Below are 20,105 nucleotides of genomic sequence, written 5' to 3'. Positions count from 1 at the left end.
TAGATTATGCTAATGAGCATACCTTCCTCATTGAGTTTTCCCAGATTGGTCCATATCGCCCGAAGTTCGGGACGGCATGGTCGTCTGTCTGTCTGTCGACTGTGCTCTAACAAGTCTAAGAGAGACTGGCACCACGCCTAGTCCCTCTTAAAGCACAGTCAACAGTAAGATATCCGGTATAAGGCAGTTTGGTGGGGAACTGATGTCTATTGACAAACATCGTCCTTGATCTCTCAGTCTTTTGCAAAAAAACGAGTGAGAAATAGGCCCTATTCCAACAGCAAATAAAGATAAAGAAGGACTTGAGTGTGCTGTCACATTCATGTATATAAAATTTATTGATCCTTATTAGTTTACATCATGTACCAAAGCACAATTTACAACCATGTAACCAACTGAATGACCTAACTGAGCAAGTGAGAGCCCCAGACAAGCTTCAGATGTTACCAAATTTGCATGAAAGAAAAGATAGGCCAAAGAAAATCATTCCAAATAAAGCAAAGACTTTCACCAACAACTATCAAACACAACAAAATTATCAATAATAAATATCTGCCCTTTTTCTCATGTTGGCTGAGAAGCAGTCTAATGTAATTAACACACAACTTGAAAATCGACGAGGTGATGAATCCACTCGGTGACATAGTCTTTTAGGGCTCTTGAGAAGGTCTGTTTTAAGACCAGAAAAACAACCAATCAGGGGAAATCATTTTGAGACAAACAGCCAACACATGTCATCAGCTGTAATGACCTTATTTTTACAATATTCGTCCGTGGCGGACTTGCTCAAATTTTGGATTCGTCATTATGTTTGCCATAGTTATGACTCGATGCCACTTTTAAAGTGGATTTGGATTTTAATACTCCAGCAGAGAAAATTACAACAAAATCTGTTCGATATCAACAAGACACTTGTGCTTCAGACCAAATACATCTACATTTATACAAGTACAAACATCAGCAGACTTGCTGGAATCTTTCGTGGCAGATGAAACTGGGGTTGAAAGGAATATCATAAAAGACCTCTGTACCCTCTACTTCATAGTATTGCCTTGGAAGAAAATTCCAGGAGTCTACTGAGGATACTGTTTGCCTGTGTGCCAGTGTGTTAGCACATGATTACTGTATGCCCTTTATATGTTCTATGATTCAGGAGAATTCTTAGAGATAGGTTGGAAATATCAAGAAATATGTAAAAATATTGTTTGTTTGTAATCACAGAATTGAGCAATGACGTTGTGATGAAAATATCTGAGTTTAGAAATGATTGACCCCAAATACATTACGTTGTTTCTCTTTATAGACATTCTATTCATAATCGGGTACAACTAGGGAAGCAACTCTTTGATAAATTGAAATAAACTACATGTAAATTCTCTACTGAAGCAATAGCCTTTCTCTTATCAAAACCAGACACTATCACTAGTAGTATCGGAGCCAGTCACACTAAGTGCGACGGCCAGAGCTTACACATCAAAATCAACAATTTGAGATCTATAGCATTCAAAGCCAAGTCCCACCTAACAACCACTTCTACGCAATATCTGTGGTGCAACGGTTATAGCAAAGGCTTGTGTTTATGTAAAATACATGATACAGGGATGGGGACTATTGGCAGGAGCCAGGAGGTTCCAACTCATTGTCTCAGGGTGACAAATAATTCACAGTTTAGGGTCTGGAGCTGGCGAAGTTCTGAAGACCTTGTGAAACCACAATCAGTGCCAATGAGCTGTGAGATCACCCGTATCAGCATCTCAAGTAACTTAATCTGGGCCTCCTGGCTCCTGTCTTGATATCCCTTTCAGCGACAAATGGCCAATGCTTTTTTTTCCACTTGCAGCTTCTATATTATACACACAAAGGCTAGCTCAAAAACCCCTTCTCTCGTGACATTCCAACAAGCTGTCATTGAATGAATCCAATGTGAAATACACAAAGTAGAAATTCAGCAGATCTAACATGATGTCAGCCAATTTGAAATTGTTATAGATTCCTAACTACAGTGATAACAGATTAGCAAACTACATTATTCAAATATTTACAGACAGTGCTTCGATAATAGGTTAAATACCGTAATATATTATACAATATCATCATCATACTTATGAAAAAACCTGCAATAAAAATATAATTCTACACTCATCACAAATAAGTACTATATAGGAGACAATCCAAATTGACTGAATACAATTCGATTTTACCAAGTGTCAGTATGTCATTTTACAGTAAAGCGTCAGAATAAGGTATGATGAAAGCATTATCCAAGATACCTACAGGATTCAGAGTCAATATTTCCTTGAACAGATACAATAGAAAGGGAAAATCTGAAATATTGGAGGGTGTCTGAGAAAGCAATTTCATATTATTAAACATGATTGTTACGGCTGGCGGTTACAGATTGACAGAACCAGGAATTGAATATGTTTATATTCATTTTTAACAGTTAGCATGATGAACTGTTATAGTTGATTGCACCTTTGAGGGACAACTTTGACTGGCCAGGAGGATAGTATCCCTGTGCACTGCCACATATAGTATCACACACTGAAGCTGACCTTTGACAACTTATTTTTTCACTCGCGTGGCTTACAAATTTCAGGTTGGCCTTTGATCACGTTCTGTTGAAAGTGGAATCATTTTTCATATGAAAAGCCAACATATCTGATGGCGAACTTGTCCCTTTAAATAACAATGCCAATCCAATATTAAAATACGACCTCTTGTCCAGCTTTTTGAAGGTGAAAGATCTCACCATGTTCAATCTTGAAAACAATCCAAGAAAATGCAGAAGAAAAAGCGACTAGACAAAAGATGTATACTCTAATGAACCATCCCTATTAGAGACAATTATTGGGAAAATAATGAAGAACTGAAATGCACTATAGTATTTCTCGAATTAACTTTAGAGAAGGTCCCATATTCCGATCAAACTACTACCTATCTAACACATGTATGCTACATTGCAATTGGAGTGAGTTAGAATAGTCTATGGGACCTATTCTAAAGTGAGAAGACTCGATAGCAACATACACTGGTAATGGCAACACAATAATTACACACAAGTTCATTCTTATAGAATGATAACAAAGTCACTCCCTATACAAAATGTACACAGGAGCCACCAATGTAGAAAAAACATTTGTGTTGTGACCCTTACATTCAATAACTGTTTCAGGTTTAACAACTTCAACATTATCTTGGTTGACAAAGATTTCAAGTATAAATACAAAACAGTCTATGGTCCTTCTACTGTATGTTGACTTGGAAAACATTGATTCCACCCCGACAAAATAGTAAGTTTCAGCAACGTCCCAAGTGACAAGTAATGACATGCTTGTTAGCCAACTTGTCTACACAGTCAATATGTCTTAAAGCAACAAATTTTACACCACTCTTGCCTTATGCCAGCATTACAAATGTTGCTGAAAAAGCGGCATATTGAGACGACTCCTAACAATTCTAAACCTCACTATCATCTGCAAATCTTCCAGCTAAAGGTGAGTATGTGCCAGTATATTCTTCTTTTGTTTATGCAAAAGGCAACGAAATCAGAAACTGGAAGCCAAATGAATTCGGGACTCCTGATGATCAGGACAGTCCCAACAATAACTTGCTTCTTTCAATCATGCACCTGCTTCTTTCATGCACCAATCAACATTGAACATGGATAGCTCCAAGAACATGTCATTAGAGGAGAGATTCATTCGGAGATGGCCAGGAATCCACTGCAGATGAAAACAGTCAAGTAGCTTGGGAGCTAACTAAACCATCTACATGTCAGTAAGAAAAACACAGGCCTGGCAGCAAAATTAAAACCTTTTGATTCTGCTTTGTGTTAAGACTTGGCTTTAATCTCTGGCGTGTTGATGCTCCCAGAAGCCGATTCATAGCACAAATCATGTTTGATGATGGGTGCATCAATTGAAACAATCTGTCAACAAATTTACACTCATCTGCCAGTGTTCTAATTTTGTCAAAAACAACAAGCACCCACACTGAATGTTTTATTATGAAAATATACCGGTACCTTCAAAATGCAACATAATTCTCAAAATGTGACCGACCCTGGCTGAAGGATCTGCATTTGCGGAAAAGTGAGAAAAGATTTTTTTTTAATGTTTGAAAAAAAATGATTTAATGACTTTGCTGAGTTAGTTCTACTATGTCCAGTGGTGTAGCCATGTAGTACAGTTACTCCTTCAAATGCTCTTCACAGAAAGTAACCTATCTTTGGACAAGGTTTTCTCTAAACTTTAGAGTGTGATGTATAACTAAGTCTTTATCTCAGTCAATCCTCAATGAATTGTCTGGTATCACACATCACTTTGAAAATAATTGTGAAAGGAATCGCCCGATACTACTAACTCACTTTCAAAATTTCTGCCCAAGTGTACTCTTTAGCAAGAGCCGGCCACGTTATGTGCACAGGGAAAAGCACAGTTCATGTGTTCAAATATATACTCTACATGTACATGTATGCATGCAATGCATTAAAAAAATATGATATCCAAGCCTTACGCCTTTTCAGAGAAAAAAAATAGGCCAAGTTACATGTACATCAAACTGATTTAAGGTGGGAAAGTGTTTGAGTATTCTAAAAATACTATTAATTCTGCAGCACCCAAGAGTTAACAGAAGATCCTTTATAAACAATATTGTGCGAATCATTGCCAATGGTTTATTGACAAACTCTGGCTGTAATCCTGCTCCTGCCGTTCAAAACACGACAAAGCTCGATACAATTACAAAATGGTTTCCAGCAGTCGCCTCCTGCAAGATCGAAGTGCTTTCATTTTAGCCCAGCAAGACCCCCACCCCACACCCACCCACCCTTACAGGCAGACTTCTATGGGACAGAGGGTGCAAGGACTGTGACCTCTAAGCCTTGTGTGTCTAGGTAACTGGTGTCAGCTCGATGGACGGTGAGTACAAGAGGATAGCACACAAAGCAGTTTTCCTGCACAAGATTTACTTAACTCAGTCAGTGCGAGACTATGTTAAGTAACTCTTGCCAGAATTATGATATAAGTTATAATGATATGCATTGTATTTAAGCATTTACACAGACTCAAAAATTGGAAATTCACCGATCAAATTCAAATTCAAATTAATCTAATATTTGGTAACTTAATAAAGCCCTCTCAAACACTGTTGGTTATTTTTTGCCCTCAAAGCTTTTATTCATTGAGTAGAATAGGCATAGCAAAAGACAGGCAGACATTGTAAACACACTTGTCATAATCATATTCCTTCCAGCCACTTGGTTCCAGATATGGATTTTATAAACCTATGATGAAATTCCCAGTCAGAGACTGTCACCAGCTGGCATTTTATTAGGAACAGACGCTAAAGAACCCTGCAAACGAGCGATTTAAACAGCTTCCATTCAAATTGCTTGTTTGCGCGAGGCTTAAAGCCCATTCCAAGAATGGTTGGCACTGCACAGAAAATATGGTGAAGAAAATGCGACAGTCTTTAGCTTTAATTGCTCACTGCTGGTCATGCGTTGTTATATTTTTTGCAAAGCTAGAATGTTCATAAAATTCTGGTTTTGAAGTTTCACATGATCAAAGAATATTCTGTATAGACATTATTGAGCCAGTTTTGGTGAGTCTGTTACACATAGGCCTATCACACATAACAAAGGCCTTCAGTTCAGATGCCCTTCAACTGGCTATACAGCGTCTACACAGTGTTTTGTTCAACTGCTGTTGTTTCTGTGAAATCACAGAAAAATCAGAAAGACATTTTTTCTCCTCGTGAAATGGACGATAGCCTTCTTGATGACAAAAGTCAGTCTGGTCCACGTGGCATAAGTAGGACATTTACAATACGAGCAAAAATCCACAGTGATGACAGATGTTAGTCGATTTTCTTGATGTTATTATTTGCAATGCCATTTTTCAAGCCCTGGTCATCCGTCTTCACCTGTTGGTAATCTTTTCGTAGAAAATCGTTCTTGAGCAACCGCCAAAACAGGATAGGATTGATGCCCCACATCACAAACATCGAACCGCAAAGCGTGTACCAGTATATCGTGGACACTCGGTAACGCTCCCCCGGTGTGATCATCCCCATGGTGATGGTTCCTAACGACAGTCCGCGGAATACCACAAAAGTGACTATGTTAAGTACAGCATTTATCTTGTAACTCCAGTGGTCAAAACGGACGTGGCACATCTGCAGCAGTTTGCGAGTGTGAAGGAAGAAACTATTGACTTCAGCCATAAGAGCATACACATTGTAGCCTATACACCGACTTGTTGCCATGTTATAGAAAAACATAGACGTCACCTGAAAAATACAGTCAAACACTTAGGAATATGAATTCGGGTGAGGTGCTAAAATTCAAGGACTGTGTAAACGTAACTTTCTAAAAAAAAGGCAGTACAAGATGCTGGTATCTCATTAGGAAGGTTTTTCCAGGGCAACAAAGCAATCCTTTGGTTTGAACCAATCACAGTAAAAAATCTGCCCTAAGTCAACATTTAATGTTGCATGACACGGTATTATATAAATTTGTATTCTGGTTTAATTGCCAATAGTATTCTAAAGCTTTTGTGAGGCATTTCATAGAAGAACAATGTACACAAGGTCTAGAATTACAATATTGGTAAAGCTCTTTCTCCTTTGTTCATGATTTTACTGTGTAGAATCAATAACTCAGTGGTTTCCAGGCAATCACAATCAAAGAGAGCATTTTAAGATTAACTGATTTTCGAATTTCATTCAATGCTGAAAGCTTTCAGAACGAGTAAGCCAACATGCAAAACATAAGGCCATGACAATTTATAGTCACGAGGAGATTATCCCCACATGCCCTGACCAGTGTATTACACCTTGCCCATGGATACATGTAGTGTGAGTACTGTGACTCTCTTAACCCTTCCCCGCTATAAAGAATGCAGGTATCAAAAAGAAGGCAGAGCTGGTGGTGTGCAACGTAAAACTTATAATGCGTAGCCTTCCTCTCCAGACTGCTCAAATGACATGACTGAAAAGACATCTGGATTTCATAGTGTGAGTGTGACCAGAAGAATAGAGAAACAGGCCATCATTTATCCATGCTGTTGAACCTCAAACTATTCAATTCCAAATGAAGGAAGTATTTCAGAAGCGTTTTAAAAAATAGTTATTTCTATGCTTTATGACATGTATGATATATTTGTTCACTCGAGACACAAAGAAATATTCATATCAATAGAGCAAACAACTGGAGCGTATAAGAGAGACGACGTGACAGCGATGTGAAGGTTCCAACCAAGGATTTCATCTATGAATGTTATGTGTGATCTGTCACCGTTTTGTCAAAATGTATGACATGTCTGACATGTACAAAACTCAACCGCCTCTAAATCTCACTCTACATGATGGGCCTTGTCCTCGTTTTACGTCAAAATCAAAGGATCAGTTTATCTAAATTGCATATAACATCTAAAACCTTGCTCCCATATTGATTAAAGGAATGGGGACCGACATACATAGTCTTGGCCATATGATATAGAGTTACAACACATTACGCACAATGCACCATATCCAGGTATTGCAAAATTCTTGAAATTTGCCATGAATAACCAGGCCTCCATAATGTTAAACCTCTACATTGAATGCAACAAAGCAAGTACATTCAATTGGAACCTCCCTTAGCAGACCCCTCTCTATGACACCCTCTCTATTAGAGACACTGCATTTGGTACCGAACTGGTCATTTCCATTTGAAGGGACCTCGCAAATCATCACAACTCTCAATGTAGTACAAATTCAAATTCAAATTCAAATTCAAATTAGTTTGAATTTGAATTTGAACAGCACAAGGGTGTCATTTTAAAATGGAGAGCTAAAAGGGAGTTTCTACTGTTATGGTGCAGGGTGAATCAGCTTTTTTCAGTATCCACATGTTCATCACCTGGTCTGAAATTTATTCATTGCTTGAAAGCCAAATGATGGATAATCATTATGCAAAATTTCAAGCAATAACTAGTGAAGTAGCCTGATATGTTAGACCAGTGTTCAGTAATGAGTTTGAGCCTTGGTGAACTGTCCAGTGAAGGGTCAGTTGGAAACTTGCTGTCACCGGCCCAGACATCTATGGTGATCAAATAAGGACTGACATTCAATTCAACAGGCCGTGACAAAATCAATGAATTGAAGGGACAAACCGGTGCATTGTCAATGCAAAAAGAGGCATCTCTGCACTGAGTGTTAGAGCTACATTGTAAACTACAGTGTAGAATTAGCTGTTACAAAGAGCATCACTGGGCAGGGTGAAACTCAAGACCACAATACCTACCGCGGCATGATGGAAGGCTACCTCCCACTGTTTCAGCACTCGGTTGTTGACGATTAGGTCACCAGTGTCATATAAAAAGTATCCTGAAAGAAAAGGGAGTTTGAAAATGACATTCCAGCTTGAGCGAGAGGAAACTTTTGATAAATACCAGCAGGTCATTTTCAGCTTGCAGCAATATTGTCTGCCCTGATCCGTGACCATCAAAGTTATCCTTGATCTTCTTTCAAGTGGTAGTCTGTCAGTTTAGCTAATGAACCAACTGGACCATACACCCATACATACAGATTCAACAGATGTGCTCAGAGTCAGAGGGTAGTTTTAAGATTTTGGTGTAAACCTACCTGTTGTGAATGTTACAAGTGCATAGGCTCCGGGTTCAACAAATGCAATGAGATCCTGTCGGTACTCTGGGTATGCTAATGCACTGAAACGATATAGGAACATGGAGGCTAAAATAAACAGCGATTATGAGCTGCTTTCCAAATTCTGAACTTCAAAACTTGCCAACAAGGCAAACTATCCTATTTTGTGGTCATGCTTGACCTGTCACTGTCAACTGATGAATCGTGTTAAGTGCGATCATTCAGATTTCCAGTTTATAGGTCCCAGAAATTGAATCAACGGAGTCCTTTGTGGCTGGTCAACATTAAGGGGTGAACTGAAAGAGGGTGGAAAAGCACTCATTTCGCTCCTTAATTTCAATCAGCCACAGAGGATTGGGCCGCTTATTACTGCTATCTGAATTGCCTACACTGCTGTACTCATGAGCAGAATGTTGCAATATTTCAGGCAAGGTCCAAGGTCCTTGGGCAAGGTCAGGAAATGTCTCATCTTTAGGCAAGGAAATGCTAGATCTTGTGTATTTGAAACGTACAGATTATCAAAACTCTATACTATTCCTAGTTTGTGGATATCTGCCAGTAAATCTCAGTGTCCCATACTCAAGAATCATGATCAACTTGACATCGTAGGAGTAATGAGGTCAGCAAGTAGTCTCATTTTACAATGTCACCATTTTAAAAATCAGCCATGACATACATTACAAATCTTGTCTAGCTTGATCACCAAGACTATGTCGGAGGGCAAAAGATATTGTAATCTTGACCCCCCCCCCCCATCATTATTTGGGCACACACACCATAAACACTAACAGTGCATATGTTCCGCGCTAATTACCGATTAGCGCCATCTTAAGATTGCGCTGCGCATTCTTAGGATCGGTTAATTGCGCGGCAATCTCGAGATCGCGCAAGGATGAGCGTGCGCTTTTTGCCGATTGCGCATTTTAGAGATGATGATACTTTTACATGTTCAGCTTTGCATTGCCATTGGTAGCTTTATTTTTCACCTAATTTTTTGCTACACCAACAGTCACATTACTGTCATGTGACTGTCTATGGGATGCTGAAAGTAAATTAATTTAATACCGGCCAAAGTTGACTGTCGAGTGGTTGATTTGTATTTTGTACCTCAGGCCATACCTCAGGCCATGGAGGTATTATTAAGATAACTGCAGGCCATGGAGGTATTATTAAGATACCTCCATGCTCAGGCATTCGTTTGAGAAGGGAGACACTTAGGCCTACATGTAAGGTTTTATGTTATCTTCTCATTACAAATACTGTTTTATATTTCAGGTTATCCCCTAACACAGATTGCTGATGGACATCCAACCTGAGAGCAATGCTTTTGAAAATTAATGATTGATCAAGTACATTTGGTTGTAATCTTGCATCCGGATTTACTTAATGAATAAAGAGATACATCTAATAACTAAGATTTTATTATACGTTTATAATTATTTTATTTATAATAACATCCCAATAGTATTTACATTTCCTTGATATATATGATTACACAATACAATGTTTATGATATTTACACTTACAGTCGTACAATATTGTCATGGAACATAGTTTATTCACCAATTAATGATAATTGATAATTGGTAATTGGTAATTATATGTAAATTAGCGTTCTGTCATAGTGATCATTTCACCAAAAATTATCAATGAATATTAATCATGATAATTAGTAAGTGCTAAAATTGGCTTGTGTCAAGTCAAATATGAACATATCATCATCTCAGAAGCCTAATTAGCAGTGGTAGGTAATTAATGCAGCCATGTCTTTGATAATGTGAACAGATCTCACTATGACACTTTGACCAATATTTTATACTGACCATCATCTCAGAAGCCGCTAAGGCGGCCATGCCTTTAATAATGTGAACAGATCTCACTACGACACTTTGACCAATATTTTATACTGACCATCATCTCAGAAGCCGCTAAGGCGGCCATGCCTTTAATAATGTGAACAGATCTCACTATGACACTTTGACCAATATTTACTGACCATCATCTCAGAAGCCTAATTAGCAGTGGTAATTAATGCGGCCATGCCTTTGATAATGTGAACAGATCTCACTATGACACTTTGACCAATATTTTATACTGACCATCATCTCAGAAGCCGCTAAGGCGGCCATGCCTTTAATAATGTGAACAGATCTCACTACGACACTTTGACCAATATTTTATACTGACCATCATCTCAGAAGCCGCTAAGGCGGCCATGCCTTTAATAATGTGAACAGATCTCACTATGACACTTTGACCAATATTTACTGACCATCATCTCAAAAGCCTAATTAGCAGTGGTAATTAATGCGGCCATGCCTTTGATAATGTGAACAGATCTCACTATGACACTTTTTGACGAACATGATATAACTTACTCTCCACGAGGGACGACATTTTCTTTGTCACCAAAGGTGGGATTATAGTCTAATGAATAACGTAGGGGACAACATTTTCTTTCGCACTAAGTGTCCTTTATTCACATTGATGATTATGAACGGCCCCTTACCCCGGTGTAATGTTTTTGAGTGTTTCTGTTTTTGAGTGTTTCCCCTCATTGTTTGGGAACGCTCAAAAATAGATTGACGAGTTTTTCTGTGTATCCCTCCTATTGAAAAGTCATGGTCTCTCTAGCTGCCTATTGTTTGGAAACACTGAAACATGGGGAACAACCACAGATGTTACACCGGCCCTTACCATAAATCTAACAATCCCTGAACAATCATTGAACAATAGAACGAATTCTACTACTATAGTTTTACCTGTTGTTGTGGGACAAGGGAGACTAGTGTCTCGTGACAGTAGTACGTAGGAGACACCATTTTCTTTCACACCAAGTTTCCCGTCCTCGTTTTCTTGTAACATTGCAGAAGTTGATGGGACTTTTCACAAAATTCAAGCCCATGATCCGTGCGGAAGATTATTGTTGGAATGGCAACCCATAGTTCATATATTTCATCATAATTTATGCAGTCTGATGTTGCAAATTCTCGGAGAGAACACAATAAGTCAGTTATATTATTTGCAGGACAATCATTCATCATTCGTTCATTGGCTCGCAAGACCCCCCAACTCCCTTGCGCGATCTCGAGATTGCCGCGCAATTATAGGATCCTAAGAATGCGCAGCGCAATCTTAAGATAGCGCAGATCGGTAAAATGCGCGGAACACATATAAGTGCAATTGTGAGGCCTACCAAAAGGTATGGTAACATGTATACCTAATACGATTTATCACACATGCCTGCAGTGAACTATTGATGTTTACAAAGCCTTCATTCTTTCTGTTATTCACACACGTCCATACACGGTTGTTACTCAATGTTCTGTTTGCATTTTCCTCAAGAAACGACAGTGACGACAGCGTCTCCTTTGAAAACTCACAACCTATTAAATCACTAATATCAGTTAGCGCCGCTGGATCTGGCCCTTCTCGAATGTAGGTTTACCAGTGAACAATTGCTACGTTGTCAACACTGACAACAGACTGATCCTCGACACTCTTCAGCTTCACTCAGACGATGAGACCTACCACTATCATAGTGCCAGTGCCACAGAGACAGATCAGAATGTGCGACGATCTCGACCACGAAGCAACGACCCCAGCCCAGGTCATTTTGACACAAAACACCGTCAGCTCACAAACTTACCTATACAATGTCCATGTCCCAGCGATAAATGCGTGCACCCATGATATGAAGAGATTTCTGAACTTCCAGAACTCATTTGGTTTGTTGTGCACAAATGAAGGTGAACCCACATAAGTCACCAGTTTATTCAACACTTGAAAGAAAAGGATTGTCCCAAACATGCCATACCAGCCGTATCTAACATCCATAGGCTCTGTATGTGTTAGATTGCCTACTGTTTCACCCATGTTATTTGATATTGAATTAGTGGTATTTTCCAAATTCGTAGCCATCGACTTAAAATTTCTGTTTCTTCCTTGACACACTGCACATGATGTACATGATGCACTGTACATGCTGTAGGATATAGAACTTAGTCACGTGACTGTCGGTCCCAATGGCCTTGACCCCACACACAGACTGGCAGGTGCTGCCACCGCTTAGAAATTATTCTAACTTTATAATGGTCATTAAAGGGGGACTATAGGCATCGACAAACCATGCCACTAGTGAGACACTGGGGACACAAAAAACTGTCCTGGTTTAGAATATGGGTGCCCACTGGGAAAGACCACACTAGGATTCAAGGACACTGGGTCAACCGCTTGGCCCCTCCGCTAACTTAGACACTGCTCTAGTCTGTATCTTATCTTGTGGTGCTTCCAGTATCAAGCTTGTGAGATAGTGGGCCACATTTCCTGTGTCACGTTCTTATTTCTTCACTAGAAACTTAAAGTAAGCAATGTTGTTGTATAAATAGTTTATTAATCAAAATACCATTGAAATATACACGTTCATTTCAGTAATTCTGCTATTTATATATATCCTTGAATGCACATGAACGCCTTTAACACGTGAACAGCTGAACCACGCACTTTCATCTATATGGACCATGGGGGGAAGGGGAGGGGAGGGGTGCTGGAAGGGGTCATTCGATATTTTTTAACCGAAAGTAGGGAGGTGCCCAATCTTCTCTTTTGATTCGGGATGCTATGGTCTTGGAAAGGCTACTTGCAAAAACGTTAAGCAGAATTTTCTCTCTGTGGTCTGAGGGAGCATTGGTCTGGCTGTGAAAGTGTTAATCTGTTTGGTGTAGTTGTTACAGCACCATCTCTATGAGAGAGTTGTCCCAAACCAAGAGAGTTGTGATTGCATCATGTTCAAAACCAATAATATCATGTTTATTCAGTTTTTAGGCTTTACAGTCATTATCAATGCATTGTCAAATTACAACATATTACTTCTGATATATCTTTGCTGGAAGCATTTGTACAAATTTATCACCTTTCAAAAGTAAAAGAATGTTCATATGAAAATTTTATCAGCTTTGCGTATAGTTCTATTACAAAATACATTTAAGATGGAACATATATGGAGCACATATTTGTATATCACCAGGTACATGTATCAATAATAAAAAAACAGGTGTTACCATTTGTCAATTGAGTAATGTGATGAAATCATACATTTATCAGCTGTTGATAAGAAATTAGTTTAAAATCTGCTTACAAAAGTATGTGCACAATGGGTGGGTGAACGTCTACATATTTTTTCACAGATAAACTCGGAGTTGGATTAGGCAAGCAGAGATATTTTGATACGTAGAAAGGGTTTTTCTTGTGAGGTCTCTTTTCTAAGCAGAGCTCTTCAATGCAAAACGAGCAAGTGTCTTTCTGTTGGGTGCAGAAATGGCTCTAGGAAAGTTTTCATATCTATAACAGCATCTGTCAACAATGATGTTTAAATCAAAATTTGACATTATGTTAATGCTTGAAATTTCAAAAAATCACATAGATGTATATAAATTGTGTGATTTGTGAGTACTTACAAGACCTCGCCTACAATAAAACGAAAGCGCACCTAGCCCGCTATTAAAATATGGGGCTCACCTAGAATTAGAAGCATTTGACCTAAATTCGTCATAACCACAATAAACTACTTTCTTGAATATAATATATACTTATTAGTCAATCCAACTTAACGTAATGTTAGTATTTTATTTACAATTTAATCAGAACTACTGTATAGAAAAATATCAGTAATCAATCAATTTAGTTATTTACTCGTAGTTCCATGAAAATTGTTCCTTTGCAAAGTACAGTTCAGACAAGGAGACTGTGGCCATCCCAATTTAACAGCGAATGAAGGGATAGAAGGATTTCAGAATGAGTCGGCGTGATAAACATGAAACTGTCTCACACAGGAAGTCTAAAGGACTAGAAATATTCCATCAAATACATGGATATGCACACTTCACAGAAGCTATCTTGAGTTTTGTACTACTATTACTAAACTATTCTGGTAAATATATTTTCTAAAACATATAACACTAGCAGTATTTGGTATTCATTTTGAGACACCATGTAGTAGAATCCGTGGACTCTAATTTACTTGGACATGACGTGACAGCTTGATCTAAAATAGTAATTGGTATATTCTGCAATATAAACACGATAAAAATATTGTACAAAAGGCATACATCATGAAAGACTTCAGCCAATGGCGTTTGAGCATTACAAGGAAGACATTACAATCAGTTCTGTTTAAGAAGTATAGAAAGTATAAACAAACCCAGGGAATAAAAGCAGTAGAGTTGAGCTGGAACTATCGTAAATAATCGCCTTCAAAGGCTTCACAATATAGTTCATAGCCATTAGCTTATGCTTGCTTATGCCTGAAACACTTTACACTGGCCTCAGCAAGCTTAGGGATTATGAATGAGGAATTAGCATAACATGACTTCTAAAGTACATTGGAACTTCCCATCGCAGTCGCCACCTCTGTAAATGTACACAGTCTCCAGCAAGGACACATGATTTATGGTACCAATTTGTCCTCTGTAATCAGGACACCTCGATATCGAGCAATGGCAGATTTAGAGGGTGCATGAGGCAAATTCTGATTGGCTCATCTCAACACTTTTGATTGGACAATCCACCAAAACGAAAACCCCACATCTTTGTGTGTGCTACAGTAATTTCCTCAAGAGTCACACCTACTGCTTTAAGTACTAGAGTCATCACTGTCTTCAAGTTTCATATAGCATGTATAGAACAATTCCTCAGTGTATCAGAAGCCTTGTCACAGTGCTATTCGTTCCCTACACAAACCATCCAAGAAACTGTTAACTGCAACGCCCCTTACAGAAATCGCTTTAACTGAACAATAAATCTTGATAAGAAACAGGTGCAGAACGATAGATATATAGCCTAAAAATAAAGTAAACACAATCAGGCACAAGCCAATACATCTAATACTGCTGGTTAAGAATATTGTGGGCTATGGGCGATGCAGATTTCCCTAGCTCATTGTAGCTGGTATGTTGACATGTTTTGATGTGTGGAACCTGTATGCGTAAACTTCCCACACCTGCAGTGATAGATTGAGGGATGGAATACATTCTAACTTTGCCAGGATGATCTTCGGCTGGAAGTCTGAAGCTCCAGGTCCCCTTTCATTATTGTGGTACATTCAATGTCAACTTCCCACACCAGCACTTCATGAGGCATGACCGGTCCATACAAAAACCCAAGGGTGGACACTCAATAACATGTGTAGAGCACCCTTGTGCCCCGAGTGAGTTTATGAACAAAAAGCCGGAACATTTTCCTAGATATAGCAAAAGTCTCCTACCAACAACCATTACATGGTTGATGGAGACTAATGACCCGATATGCATAATGCCATATCATTCGCCATGTTAAACCACTTGTAATATTCACAGCTGTTCTTTTTAAAACAGGTGTCTATCCACAAGACACATCTCTGTATCTGCGCTCCAATATTAAAATCGGCTTGTATTTGTAGAGCATAATCTGCAGTATGTGGCATAATGCTGTGATATCGCAACATGTAAACTCCTGGCAAAGGAAAAAATTTGGCATCCGAATGTAGCCAAGTGTTGACCTACACTACAGTCCAAATCACAACTGACATCCTGTAAATCGTGTAAAATATGCGAAAGATAGAGATAAGCGTGCAACTTGCGCGTCACTGACACAAAGCAGGACAGATGTCATTTGTGACTTGGACTGTATAAGTCACATGATAGTACAACACTGTTTCGAGGTATCGAGAACATCATGATGTCATCATCCATGAGATCATGTTTCCGAGCTCCAGGCAGTGCATTGCCAATATCTTGATTTACACAATGATTATCACTGCTGTCGTTGTTAAAAAAATCCATTTTTTGTGTAATTTAGAGATGGAAACTAATGACAACAATCACTATGTTGGTTCTTGGTAGGGCTGACAACACTAAAAGGTCTCTTACTCAAGGTGACCTCCCATCTCCCCTACTGCTGTGTCATAAAACAAATGTATCTTCCTTGGATGGACTGGAAACCCTTAAGCCCAATTGGTTACTTTTGGGCTATAATTGATGTAAAATGCAAACTATAACAAAGAATACAGCACTCAAAAGAGCAATGATGGAAGCCCAAATCTGCCTTCCACTTCAGTTTTTTCCTCTTGCATCACACATCGATCTTTTTTAATACTTTCTCAATCGACCTTTTTCACATTGTTATTGCTGCCATTTACATCAAGGCTGTTCTCTGATTTGCTTCGATAATGTTTCTTGCGTAAAAAGTCATTTTTCACGAGTCTCCAATAAAGGATAGGATTAATAACCCACATCGTAAACATTGATGCCATCAGCGTGATACAATAGCCTTGAGATCCATGAACGAGAATTCTCTTGTATTCATACAGCGACGCCATACCGTACGTTATAATGACGAGAGCACCAAAGCGAAAGATACTGAATGTGAGAATGTTGAATATGTTGTTGAGTTTGTAGAATGAATGGTTGAAGTCGACCTTTGCCATCTGCATCAGTTTGCGAGCATGAAGGAAGATACTGTTTACTTCGACGAGAAGGGCGTAAATGACATAGCCGACAAACTTCACTTGGACCAAGTTGTACAGAAATGTTGATATGACCTGAAAAAAAATTGAAAAATATTTTAGTCTAAGTGCACCTGCCGTCGTCACCTGAGAATGTACTAAAGGACAAAATTGAGGATAGTTGAGGATACATTTGGCAAAAATTCTAAGATGGGAAAAGCTTTTAGTGAAGTCTTCTGCTAGTTATGGTGCAAAGGATGTCTATGAGTATGATACCCTTATCCGATGACTAGTACGACGTGGCAAAGATTGACTAAACTAAACTGAATACAGTTCGGCTTTTCAAAGTATGAGTTTCGATGAACTGTACACTAGAATTATTCAGAGGCACCCTGTGCTGATAATAATAAATAACAAGATCTGTACCTTGACCTGTGGCCTGATGTCCACTAGGTCAGACAGTCTAGATAATAGATATTTACAACTAGGACACTTTTGTTTGTAGGGTGGGCTATGACAGCTAAATCTCCAAAAATGGAAGGGAAGATCTAAGTGCCCTTGCTGAGCCCCGAATACCTACTTTGATGGGAAAAGTTTAAAAACGTCATACTTACTGCAACATGATGAAGACAAACTTCCCACATTTTAAATACTTTATTGTTCACTATACAGTCAAAGCAGTCGTATAAAAAGTAACCTAAAATAAAAAGTGAGAAAGGAATTTTATCGTATAGATTTTGGTATTCATATTATGATCAGAAACAAGCATTAGCATCCCCATCTTTGAAAATCCAGAGTCAGTCGTATCCTCCACCCCCAGCACACATTACTACACAAGCTCGGTTGATAGTGCCGGGTGTTGGCCTGAGCTTCAAAATGTAGCATCCCAGAGTTTGCAGATACCTTTTAGAAGTAAGGGCTAGAATCTGTCTCTCATTGTGCTCCACTGAGACAAGATTGTGATGCAAAATAATGTCATAGAAGATGTCCAATCCTGCCACATATGATCACCCACCTGGCATGTCCCAATAAATAGGCTCAGGCTGCTATTATAGTAGTAGTAGTAATGGTGAATGTAGTGCCACTTATGTAATTGAAGACACTGACAAAAAAGTCACTGATTTAGTGGAACAGTGGATAATATCATCCATGATATTCATGACATTTTGCAAAGCTGACCTCCACTCCCGATAGTGGCAATTGCTATATGCCTAAATGTAAGCACAGGCCTATACTGGTGTTGATATAAAAAACTAATATCAAGGCTTATCAAGCAATGGAATGGGTGGATGCCAACTTCACCAATTGTGTATTTCAATATACAGTAGAACTGCTCTATTGAGGACACCCCAAGGACTGACAGGTTCTGTCCTTTAATAGATGTGTCCTGTTTGTAGAATGATGAACTGGACGAAGTTCAGTTTTGGGTAAGGTGACACAAGGATCGATGGTCATGTAGGACACTATGAACTTTATCAAGTACAGTGGATATTTATGAGACTTCGACTAATGCTTATGGGAGGCTCATGCACCTAGTGTCCTGGTGTAGTTCCTTTCAATATGACAAAGCATGATGACATATCATGCTAAATCGCCGCCAAAGGGGGCTGTATACTCACCTGTAGAGAATGCTAGCAGGCTGTACCCATAAATCTCGACATACACGATGGAATCAGTCCAGTATTCATTGAGGAAGAGGGCGCTAGAAGAGAGAAATTTCAAAAGAAACTGTAGACACAGACAAAATGGCTAATATTATTCCCACAACTGCACAAATGCACATTGCTTCTATGGCAGTGCTGTCCCTTAAAAAAATATTTAACAGTGCTTTATAGAGAGACAACTTTAACAAGAATTAGCTTAGTTGTCATTGTAAATAGCATATCCTCTCTAAAGAACTTTTTTATAAAACCAATTTGGAAAAACTTATTTCAATCAAATGAACTGCCAAATTAGAGGCATACACTTCTTAACATTAATTTAGGTTAACAGTGTTCACCTACATGTTAATGCCCGGAGGATAAAACAATGTTCCCTTTACAGAGATGTTCTGATGTACAGAAATGTTTAAACAGAGGTGTTCCCTTTTGTAAGGCTGCCTCAGCAAAGAATGTTCATTCAAGTTACAGATATGACAGAGATGATCTCTTTAGAGACCTGTCAACTTTATTCATAGAGGTGTCCACTTACTAAGAGAAAACAGTGTTTACTATTTATAAAGTTGCACTTCGCCAAAAAATGAAGTGTTCCACATTTAGAAGTGTTCCTTTAGTTGTTGAATCATGTGGATTGAACAATATTTTCTTTACTTTATGAAAACATGTTGGCTACACCAGGCAAAGTGTTCATATTCAGGTCATAGCAGAACAGTATGGTAGGCCCATCATGCCCATAGACTCAATCAAAGTCGTATGCGCATATCTAAGACTGCTATTGGTACATGCATAACACTGACTTTTGAGATACACCGTAAAAAGCAGAACACTGGCTTATTCCCGTGGCAACAGGCTATCAGCGGTCAACAAAAGGTCAACAGCCGACAAGTAGCATACATATAAATTAGCAGAAAGAATATTTACTTACCAAGCTAAAGTCCATGGTCCAACTATACAAGCATGTATCCATGAGATAAGAACATTTTTATACTTCCAAAACTCATCCTCAGAATCTTTGAGAGTTTTTGGAGGGCCCAAGTAGGAAACGAACTTGTTGAGAACTTGGAAAAAGAATATTGCCCCGAACAAGACACAATATCCATATCGCACATCAATTGAACTTCCATTTAAAGACGAAACAGACATATTTTCACCCGCCAATTCCACCATATAAGTTTATATAAGCGAGAAGAAAGTAGACTTCACCGCAAGAATTGTGTGTGTATCATACCTTTATCAGTGGTCTATTGATGATATGTGCATAGTACGTGTCTATGCAAGCACGTGTATTGTCCACACAATTGCTCTTCGACCTCGCC

The 20,105-nt window shown here is 38.7% G+C and overlaps 2 protein-coding genes across 2 annotated transcripts; both read right to left on the bottom strand.

Annotated features, from left to right (window-relative positions):
* Window positions 1–307: 307 nt before the first annotated feature.
* LOC135500886 (TLC domain-containing protein 2-like) lies at window positions 308–12,607 on the bottom strand. The gene is made up of 4 exons (XM_064792586.1): window positions 12,302–12,607; window positions 8,632–8,714; window positions 8,291–8,373; window positions 308–6,294 (listed from the first exon to the last, which is right to left on the bottom strand). Exons 1-4 carry the CDS (start codon window positions 12,571–12,573, stop codon window positions 5,863–5,865), a joined length of 870 nt encoding a protein of 289 aa, XP_064648656.1. The 5' UTR covers window positions 12,574–12,607; the 3' UTR covers window positions 308–5,862.
* A 431-nt stretch (window positions 12,608–13,038) lies between these two features.
* LOC135500880 (TLC domain-containing protein 2-like) lies at window positions 13,039–20,019 on the bottom strand. Its single transcript, XM_064792572.1, has 4 exons — window positions 19,715–20,019; window positions 18,751–18,833; window positions 17,746–17,828; window positions 13,039–17,227 (listed from the first exon to the last, which is right to left on the bottom strand). The coding sequence occupies exons 1-4, from the start codon at window positions 19,954–19,956 to the stop codon at window positions 16,787–16,789; spliced, it is 849 nt and encodes a 282-aa protein (XP_064648642.1). The 5' UTR covers window positions 19,957–20,019; the 3' UTR covers window positions 13,039–16,786.
* Between the last annotated feature and the right edge of the window lie 86 nt (window positions 20,020–20,105).

Source organism: Lineus longissimus, chromosome 2 (assembly GCF_910592395.1).
Source record: "Lineus longissimus chromosome 2, tnLinLong1.2, whole genome shotgun sequence".
Taxonomy (NCBI): domain Eukaryota; kingdom Metazoa; phylum Nemertea; class Pilidiophora; order Heteronemertea; family Lineidae; genus Lineus; species Lineus longissimus.
This window is presented reverse-complemented; position numbering and strand designations above follow the sequence as displayed.

What these genes read in the sequence shown, in the direction of transcription:
- LOC135500886 (XM_064792586.1), bottom strand. Translation starts at nt 12,573, where the DNA reads ATGGCTACGAATTTGGAAAATACCACTAATTCAATATCAAATAACATG. An exon ending in GGGACATGGACATTGTATAG is followed by an intron (nt 8,715 to 12,301) that starts GTAAGTTTGTGA and finishes ATATCGTTTCAG; the next exon opens with TGCATTAGCATACCCAGAGT. An exon ending in ACTTGTAACATTCACAACAG is followed by an intron (nt 8,374 to 8,631) that starts GTAGGTTTACAC and finishes CTTTTCTTTCAG; the next exon opens with GATACTTTTTATATGACACT.
- LOC135500880 (XM_064792572.1), bottom strand. Translation starts at nt 19,956, where the DNA reads ATGGTGGAATTGGCGGGTGAAAATATGTCTGTTTCGTCTTTAAATGGA. An exon ending in CCTGCTAGCATTCTCTACAG is followed by an intron (nt 17,829 to 18,750) that starts GTGAGTATACAG and finishes TTTTTATTTTAG; the next exon opens with GTTACTTTTTATACGACTGC. An exon ending in TTTGTCTTCATCATGTTGCA is followed by an intron (nt 17,228 to 17,745) that starts GTAAGTATGACG and finishes ATTTTTTTTCAG; the next exon opens with GTCATATCAACATTTCTGTA.